General features: G+C 41.7%; 1 protein-coding gene across 3 annotated transcripts; it reads left to right on the top strand.

The window, feature by feature from the left end:
• Positions 1-2,176: 2,176 nt before the first annotated feature.
• On the top strand, positions 2,177-9,321 carry fzr1b (fizzy/cell division cycle 20 related 1b). Of its 3 annotated transcripts, none has more exons than XM_036521074.1 (14): positions 2,177-2,362; positions 3,976-4,148; positions 4,874-4,975; positions 5,207-5,270; positions 5,405-5,532; positions 5,724-5,806; positions 6,111-6,294; positions 6,915-6,980; positions 7,320-7,422; positions 7,650-7,831; positions 7,966-8,199; positions 8,366-8,470; positions 8,647-8,739; positions 9,029-9,321. In XM_036521074.1, the coding sequence occupies exons 2-14, from the start codon at positions 4,074-4,076 to the stop codon at positions 9,068-9,070; spliced, it is 1,461 nt and encodes a 486-aa protein (XP_036376967.1). In that variant the 5' UTR covers positions 2,177-2,362; positions 3,976-4,073; the 3' UTR covers positions 9,071-9,321. The 3 variants fall into 3 exon arrangements, with proteins under 3 accessions (XP_036376967.1, XP_036376969.1, XP_036376968.1); XM_036521076.1 differs by having other exon boundaries at positions 8,647-8,744; XM_036521075.1 differs by having other exon boundaries at positions 2,177-2,381.
• The last annotated feature ends 103 nt before the right edge of the window (positions 9,322-9,424 follow it).

Here is a 9,424-nt window from a genome sequence, read left to right as displayed (position 1 = left end):
GTGGAGACGAATGGATTCATAATGCTGGAAATTATTTAGAAGGACAAAACCTCTCAAAATAAAATACATGAATAGATAAATAAATAAATGTGTTGTTAAATTCTGAAATTAGTCAAAGTTACTAAAAAAAATAATTAGACAATGAAAGAAATTGTTTATAATGCTTACATCTGTGATCTGTGATACTGACTTCTCTCTTCAGACAGAAGCCCAGACCTGACACCTAGCTCAAGAGGTTAGAATCCAGCCAATCCTTCTGAACTCTGCCTCATTTTTTTCCTCTTATCTTCACCCTTACTGGAAATCCAGTAGTGAAAAGAATATAGACCACTCTAGCCTGAGACCTGAGAATAGCAAATATTCATAAGAAAAATAACATTCCATGTATGCTAACTGGTCATTCCATTCAGAACTACAAGAAACTGGACTTTTGACCTCCCCAGATGCATGGAAGCATTACCATGATTCACTGAGAGGGAAGCTCTTGCTTCAGCTCACTTTATATACAGTTAAAAAATGGTAATGTGCTCACAAAAATGATACAGATCATTGGGGACAGGCTTTCACAAGAAATGTAGACTGGTTTGAACAGATAGGTCTGAGGACTTTTGGCTGGAAACAGTCTGATCTCTAGTTAAGAGTAAGTTCCGCCTACCTACTGAATCAACTGCCCTTTATCCTGCTTTTCCCAAAGAACAAATGCACAAAGACACACATACACATGCGGGATGAAATGAATGATGGTCAGGTCTGTAAATGGTACAAAGTGTTACAGCATTTCTTAATGTTTGCAGATGAGGTTACTGTATTACAACACAATTGAAGCCAGAAATAGATTTTTATCATAAAAAATTTAAAGCAATACAATGTATACTTCTCTAGTTATTCTTGTTTAACTGTACAGTATACAGAACTGAAATACTATTAGCCTTATTACATACAATAGGATAGTGTACCCTTTACACAACCATTTACACAGCGACTCCACATGCTCATAATGCTTTGCTAGCTGAAGGAGGCAGAAACCTTTTAATTAGCTACAATGAACAGTACAGACCAATGAGAATCATTTGCATTTTAACAAAACATTTTACAAAACTAGGAAAATTTCAACATTTTAGCAAGTTGGTCGACAACATTTAATCTGTCAAGGAGGATTTAGATTCCAATTTCTCAATGGATACATCAAAGGTAAAACCCTTCATTGGACTACTGTAGCCTTACCATAGAATCCACATTGACTGCACCTGTAATTGATATTACCCCAAAATACTTTCAATGTGTGCAATGAGCAGATGTAGCAATTGGCTGAATATGATGACATAGTTATCCAGACAGGACAGGAAACTGGTGAAACATATTATTATAGGTGTTGGAGGATTTGCTATGAAATCATATGGTAGGAAAATTAAGATGGAGAAGAAGTGAGGGGGTGGAGAAGATACATAAAGTACAAAGTGAAAAACCAACCAAGTTTGATGAATTCAAATAAGCTTAGATGGTGCAGATGTAAATGTCTGTTAGGAATCAAACTAAGGGCCTTTATGGTTATTTCTCTGGAACACCCTATAAAGGATCTAACTCTTTCTACAGTGTAACATTGGAGTATGACCAAAAAAACCATACTGACACACAGTTACTTGACATCTCAACACATCAAAGAACAGACTACAAAATCGTACATCCTCCTGAGAACACTAAAATAACAAAGGCATCTAATAATAACGTACTGCAAATTATGAAGTTTCTCTGGCTAAGTGCTTTGAATTAGTTAAGTGACAAAATTTGCTATGCTGTTTTTAGTGGGCTGCTCAAAACAGGTCAGCAGGACCCAATGGATGTACAAGGGAAATGACAAACGTCAACAGCACGCCTGTTTTCACAGAACAAGAGCAGGGTCCAAGTCTTATATTCTACAATATTGCGTAGCCAACGTTACATTGTTATTATTTCCGTATCGATAATTCTGGGTTGAATCACTGCATTTGTACAAAATCATCAAACAAGACTGAATGTAGCGATAAGTCGAGCTAAAACCACGGAAAAAAAGAAAAGAAAGATTCTCGTCACGCACGTCTGAGGCAACACATTTGACAACAGTCTGAATTCTCTGTATTTTTACTAAAAAAAATCCTCGTAGTGCAGCTGCCCCAGCTGGTGTCGCGGCCATCTTGGTTGAGAGATGTAAACACAGGCTTGACCGAGTTGCGAAGTCCATTGTATCAAGCTAGCCATACACTGTCATTCAAAGGGGAAAATGCGCAGGGATTGAACTAAGGAAAAGAAAATATTAAGCGATTTAAAGAGCCTGGGCTGGCGCATGGAAAATCATCTTTAATATGTTAGTGAAACAGTGGGTCGGGTAAGAATAACTTGTTCGTGTAAGTTATCTATACATTAGCCAGCTAGTTAGCTGTTTCCACGAAGGTTTTATTTTGTTTTGGTGCCTTGACAACGGTATGAAGACGAACGAAGACAATCAAACAATCACTTCTTAAAATGCAGCTGACGTTAGCTTGCTCGATGTATTTTTGGGGTCTGCCGAGCTTCCATCTGCCCTTGATTAATAGTCAAATGAAATGATAGCTAGTTACCTACATTTGTAGCTGAAGCTAGCTAGTTGGAATAGGCTAACGTTAGCTATCATTGACTAGTGATCGTCGGGACTTGGCATCCAGTATACGGTGGTTAGCTATTGAATGTAGCCAGCTGGTTAGATAGCCAAACCGTGGCCACCAATGGCAGTTCATTATCTAGCCAGAAAGAGAGCAACCCCACACCTGGGTTTTGATAGCGAGCTGGTTAAATGTAAGTGGTAGGTAGTTACCCAAGAAAAGCAAGGTGGGACAAGCACAAGCATGTTTTATCCAGCTAGTCTAGTCTGTTGGATGCTGCGTAACGTTAGCTGGCTAGTTATTTTACAGTCATGGCTATATTAAAATTAGACGTTATGATCTACTAGTCTGTCTATCTTAAGAAGTAGCTAGCTTGCTAACCTATCTGTCTAGCGAAGGGCTTTTAAAACAAAATTCTAGTTTCTTGTTAACTGTACTGTAGCTTGTTAGTTGACGTTAGTAATGTAGGGTAGCGAAAGTCCTTTTCAGCCGTAGGTCATTATAACATATCGACGTGTACATTAGCTACAAAGCCTATGGCAAGCTGTTTTAACATTTACTGGCCCACTGGTACTGGTTGCAATTAATTTCTCACCATCGACGGCTATTATTATTATTATTATTATTTATATATATATTTTTTCCACTAATTGCAGTTGCTGTAAACATTATGTTAGCTAACATAATTGGTGCTAACTAGCTCACACCAGCCAGCTAGTTACCGAATAGCTTTGTGTAGCTGGCTATCTAGGATGCAGGCGAGCAATTTCTTCATTGAGTCAATATTCAGTTTTATTAGCTACGTGGCTAGCAATGATTATAGCAGTTGAAGTTAGTGAGAAAATAATAATAACTACAGAGAAATGAATTCCAATTAATACCAGCAAGCAACTGAATCACAATATGAGGTTTATTGTTAGTGACTTAACATTTGCTGCTTGAGGTGAGCATTTATTTTCAGTCTTTATAATATAGACGAGTTTCAATTCGGTAATAAATAAAACAGAAATTTTCACACCTGGCTACAAAAGAAAGAATTTGATGCTTATTTTGTTGTCCATTTCAGAGAGTCAGTTAGCTAGCTAGTTAAACAGATTAATGAATTTACACTTCAATTTTCGCATACAGTACTCATATTCGTTATTCTTTTTAAAATATAAATTTTCATATATTAAATTATTGTGTATTATGTTCGCTAGCTAATTGCGTTAACTACAAACTAGATGTTTCAGTGGGTCTTGAAAGTCTAATAGTAAGCATCAGTTTGCATGCCTTCAACGTTTATTAATAGTTTCCCGGTTTAAATCAGTGCCACAGTGAAAATACATCTCCTAAACCTGTCCGTCTGTCTCTTTACCAGGAATGGCTGAGTGTTTGGTGGCCAGAACTCCAAACTGAGTGGGGGTAGAGGTGAAGGGCACAGTGGTACAGGGCACAGTCAGTGGTGTTACAGGAGGGATGGACCAGGACTACGAGAGACGCCTTCTGAGGCAAATCAATCACCAGAATCTGCCAGAACGCCGACTGGCCAAAGTGAGAGGTTTTGCTTCATGTTTTTCATAGCTTTTAATTAACCATTGTTTAGCTAGTTCAATGGAAACCTAAGATGTTTGTGAATTGTAATATAAGGCTGTATGGAAGACTGCACTAAACATTAAACATGATTAGTTTAATCATATTTAATGTCTGTCTGGTGTAGGGACAAAAATAGACTACACTCTGATTGCAGGGACTTCTTTCTTAAACTAAAAATTGTGATCTGAAATAAAACATTAAGCTGTTCTGGGTAAATGATGTACAGAGGTCAATCTGATCTCTAGAATGACACCATTGGCTATACTGATTCAATCCTAAGGCAGCTACTTATGAATATACATGTATTTGCTCTAATTCATTGTGTACAGAACAACCAGTAAGTGTTTTTGAATAATAGTCCGGGAAACTCTGTGCTAGTATACTGTTGTTGTAGTGTTACTATCATTTCCAAACACTGCACAACTGGTTTCCAGATATTAAAGTTTTTACAGGAATGTATGGTTGCATGTGATGTAATTTTGAAAAAAATACGCAATGGCCTTAACTGGTCTTTAAAATGTTACAACACCCCGGTTTCATTTGCAGATGCCCATACCTTTCGACAAAGTTTGTTGAAAAGTAATATTATTCTCTTTTCTGCACATAAAATGTTTGATATACATTTGGTAATGCATTCATGTCCAGTGACTAACTTTACATTCTCTTATTGTTTCTTCCTCCAGTCAGGGTGTGCGAGCTCCAGTCCAGTCAGTGTCAAGTCAGGAGATCGCTTTATCCCTACCCGTGCTGGCAGCAACTGGAGTGTCAATTTCCACTGCACCAATGTGAGTGAAAAGTACTCAGTCGCACTCCGTCTCTACCTCCATCTGTTCTGCTTAACACACTTTTTCACTATATTCCAGTGCTGCCATTCTGTCTTACTTGCTGTTCATGATTATTATGTGAAAGGAACACAGGCAGTCTTACCATCAAGGATATGAACTGACATGCTCTTAAGCCATGAGACCAGGACCCTAATGGTATGATCTTTCTTATGCTGTGATGACCCCTGGCAGGAGAACTGTAGATCTCCAAACCAGAACCATAAAGCTAAAGAAGCTGGCTCTGACACGGGAAAAGGTGGGTCATTTTTGTGACATTACTGTGAAATAAGGTAGTAGAATGGCCAAAAAAGTTGCTTTGGATAGATGTGCACTTTGGACAGCAAGTATCCAGGAAGCCATGAATGTGACCCCTCTCTTTCATCCTGGCAGATGCTGTTGCATACGCTGCGTTACTAAGGAACGAACTGCTGGGGGCAGGCATTGAGACAGTGCCCGACCCGCATGCTGACGACCGCAGACACGCCCTTCCCACCGAGGGCACACACAGTCTCTTCAGGGTAAGAGCTGAGAGGTGGTGGGGTTTAAAGAGTCAGAAATGTAAGAGGGAGGGCAGAGTGATTCATGAGATGAAGAGCTGGTAGGAAGAGGGAAGGTTCAGGGACAAAGCAGGCAACAGTACAGGGAAGATAAGCACCCGCACAGTGAATTGTATGTGTATTGATATGATTGTTTGTTTGGGCCTCTGCAGTACACTGTCCACACAAAGAGAGTGCCTTGTGACAGTGGGAATGAAGTCTCACCCTACTCCCTGTCTCCACTCAGCAACAAGAGGTACTGGTGTCAATATGTATACCCCTGCATAATGACGTTATTAACCATTTCCAGGCTCTCTGTCATCCTCAATGTATTGTCTGTTTACTTTGCTATTAGCATCTTTTTAAACAGCATCTTTTTACCATTCATTGTATATTTGGATGTAGTTGTTCATTGGGAAAAGATAAAAAAAAAACCTGAACAAAAAAAAAGCAACGATAGCTTTTTGTGCTCTTCTGTTGTCATTTGCTTTTTGTAGTTTGATGTCACTGGCTCAGAGGTAAGAATAATTGTACTTCTCTCTCTATCTGTCTGTGCATAGTCACAAACTCCTTCGTTCTCCTCGCAAGCCGGCCCGCAAGATCTCCAAGATCCCATTCAAGGTACTGGATGCCCCAGAGCTGCAGGATGACTTCTACCTCAATCTGGTGGACTGGTCAGCAGGCAACCTGCTGAGCGTGGGCCTGGGGGCCTGTGTGTACCTGTGGAGCGCCTGCACCAGCCAGGTGAGGGACTGAACAGGGGCCGTTTCCATCATATATGCACTGAAAGCTTATTAACTTCTGTCTCAAAGGGGAGAGACAAATCCATCTAAAATCAGAGGCATCTGTATGCACATTTGTCTTAGAGAGGTGCTTCTTAGCTTTTTCAGCTCCTTAAAAGCAGTCTTGAACAAGTCAGCTTTTTACTGTAGCATCCACATCTGATCATACTTAAACCCTACAGACCGTGATAGTTATGTACACGTACCAATATGTGAGAGATACTTGCTTCCTCCCTGGACTTTCATAACATCATTCAATTTAGGCTATGGTCTTATGGATGCCATTATGATTAAAGTGCTTTGTCTGTACTGTAACGACACAGCTTTCTTTACTCATCATTCTAAAACACTGTGTTTGTGTTCCTGTGTTTTCCACCTGGACACTTTCACTGATGCGCTACTTGCTATTCTGTACCTGTGCCTTATCCTTGCTGCTTTTATGACATGCACTGTGTGTGTCTTGCAATGACTGCAGTGTGAGTTGATCAGTGTCTACCGAATAAATAAATACTAAATAAATAATGTTGGGGGTGATGGGAGAGTCGAGGAGACAGTGGTTTTGACAGCTGTGTGGTTGCCCAGGTGACAAGGCTGTGTGATCTATCTGTGGATGGCGATTCGGTGACATCGGTGTGCTGGAATGACAGGGTGAGTGTAGACGCTGCTTTACACACACACACACACACACACACACACACGCTCTGCAGGTTCAACAGTGTGTAATCCAGGCAGAAATATATTTCTACAGGAGAATACCTATGTACAGACTGAGCACACAGATATATCTCATATATATCTGTGAAAAATTACACTTCAGTGTAGGCCAAGACTTGATTTTTGATGTGTATAATCAGGGGCGGTTTGTGAATAATTCACCTTGTAAAAGAACGGACTTCTGATGTGACTAGATACTGCACTTAGTACATTTTAAGTCACAATTTGTCATGTTTCACCTTTTGAAGAACATCCTATCTTCATCTGTCTTAGGGAAGCCTAGTGGCAGTGGGGACCCACAAAGGCTATGTCCAGATTTGGGACGCTGCAGGAGGGAGAAAACTGACCAGCCTAGAGGGTCATTCTGCTCGTGTCGGTTAGTATACCTCAGATGAAGGAGGGGAGATTGCTTGAAAGATCAAAACTGTAGCATTATAAGAGGTAGAAAGAGGGGACGGTGAGAAAACAAATAAGGAAAAGTGAATGGGATGTTTTGTCGTCCAGGAGTGGCTGAAAGTGCATGGACATGTTGTCCACCATGAGCGGGTGAACGTGTGTGGTAGCTCCGTGCTCGTCTTTATTGCTTGGACACCTCTCTGTCAGGTGCCCTGGCCTGGAATGGGGACCAGCTGTCCTCGGGAAGCCGGGACCGGGTGATTCTGCAGAGGGATGTGCGCACGCCTCCACCTGTGGAGAGGCGGCTGCAGGGGCACCGGCAGGAGGTGTGCGGCCTCAAATGGTCACCTGACCACCAGCACCTCGCCTCGGGGGGAAACGACAACAAGGTGAGCATCCAATGTCTGCGTGCTGGCGCACCCTGGGTGGCCGCAGCTGCAGCTGCTGCTTGCTTTTGTGTGCATCTCTTTATTGAGTGTGTGATCTGATGCAGAGACTGAGTTGTTTAGTTTTTTTCCTCCAGCTCCTGGTGTGGAACAGCTCCAGCCTGCTTCCAGTGCAGCAGTACAGTGATCACCTCGCGGCAGTCAAAGCTATCGCCTGGTCCCCTCACCAGCACGGGCTTCTGGCCTCCGGCGGCGGCACGGCCGACCGCTGCCTCAGGTTCTGGAATACCCTGACCGGACAGGCCTTGCAGAGCACAGACACCGGCTCACAAGTGTGCAACCTGGCCTGGTCCAAACATGCCAACGAGCTGGTGAGGCCCACTGACACACGGGGAAACTGACAACCACGGAACCACATGCTAAGACACTGTCACTCAGTGATGCACACAATGGCACAAATACTCACCAAGGTGGTGCACTGGTGCCGACACGTTAATCTCTGCAGTCACATGGTGTCTGGTTTTTATTCGCTTTCAGGTCAGCACACACGGTTATTCTCAGAACCAAATCCTGGTGTGGAAGTACCCCTCCCTGACGCAAGTGGCCAAACTGACAGGGCACTCCTACAGAGTGCTTTACCTGGTGAGCGCGCTTTACCTGGTGACTCTTACAACAGTTATAGTTCATTACTTCAAGTTAATAACTAACACTAAATACGCTAGGACTACAAACAAGAGACTGATACTAACGACTCTGGTATTTAATGCTTTTGCTGTCGGATGCACCATCTTCTTGCTCCGATTTCTCTTTTCTCTTAGGCCGTGTCTCCGGACGGTGAGGCCATTGTGACAGGAGCTGGAGACGAGACTCTGAGGTTCTGGAACGTCTTCAGTAAAACGCGGTGCACCAAGGTCAGGTATTCTGCACTCCTTGAGCAGCTCATTAGAGTGATGAAGTAGGATCCTAGTCATGCTGTTGCAAGTCGCTGTATGTAATTTTGTAAATGTGTGGGTAAAAAAAATAAGAAAGCAGTCACTGATACACATCTGCTGACTGCAACGTGATAATATTTTGGTACTTTTCAAATGAATGTTTAAAGAATATTTACCAGCCTTTCCTTAATTGTAATTTTCATTAAATATGACATTTATGCATCACTCACGTCGCAGGAATATTAAGTGCTTTGTTTTTGCCATCTAGGAATCCAAGTCAGTGCTGAACCTCTTTACAAGGATACGATAGCGACTCGGATAACGGGAAACAGCAGAGACATCATCTCCCAGTGCAGGCTGTGGGCAGTGCCTGGGAAACTGATTTAAAGCACTCACTATTCAGTACAAGTCACCAACCACTGCTGAATGACTGCCTCCGTGAGAACTCTTAAAGACTCTGAGCTTTTATACTAAAGACAGTCAACCATGGACCTCCGTATTTTTAAATATGCAGTGTTGTACTGATAACATTAAAAGTCGAGCACAGACACTTGGAAAATGAAAATTGCGTTTGTGTTGTTTTTCAGACAGTGATAAATGTTGCCATTCTGTCATGCTATATGTCATATTTGTCAAATGAATTTACAAATTGTGGAGCCATTTT

Source organism: Megalops cyprinoides, chromosome 2 (assembly GCF_013368585.1).
Source record: "Megalops cyprinoides isolate fMegCyp1 chromosome 2, fMegCyp1.pri, whole genome shotgun sequence".
NCBI lineage: Eukaryota > Metazoa > Chordata > Actinopteri > Elopiformes > Megalopidae > Megalops > Megalops cyprinoides.
Note: the sequence above shows the minus strand (reverse complement) of the source record. Positions and strands in the feature narration are given on the sequence as shown.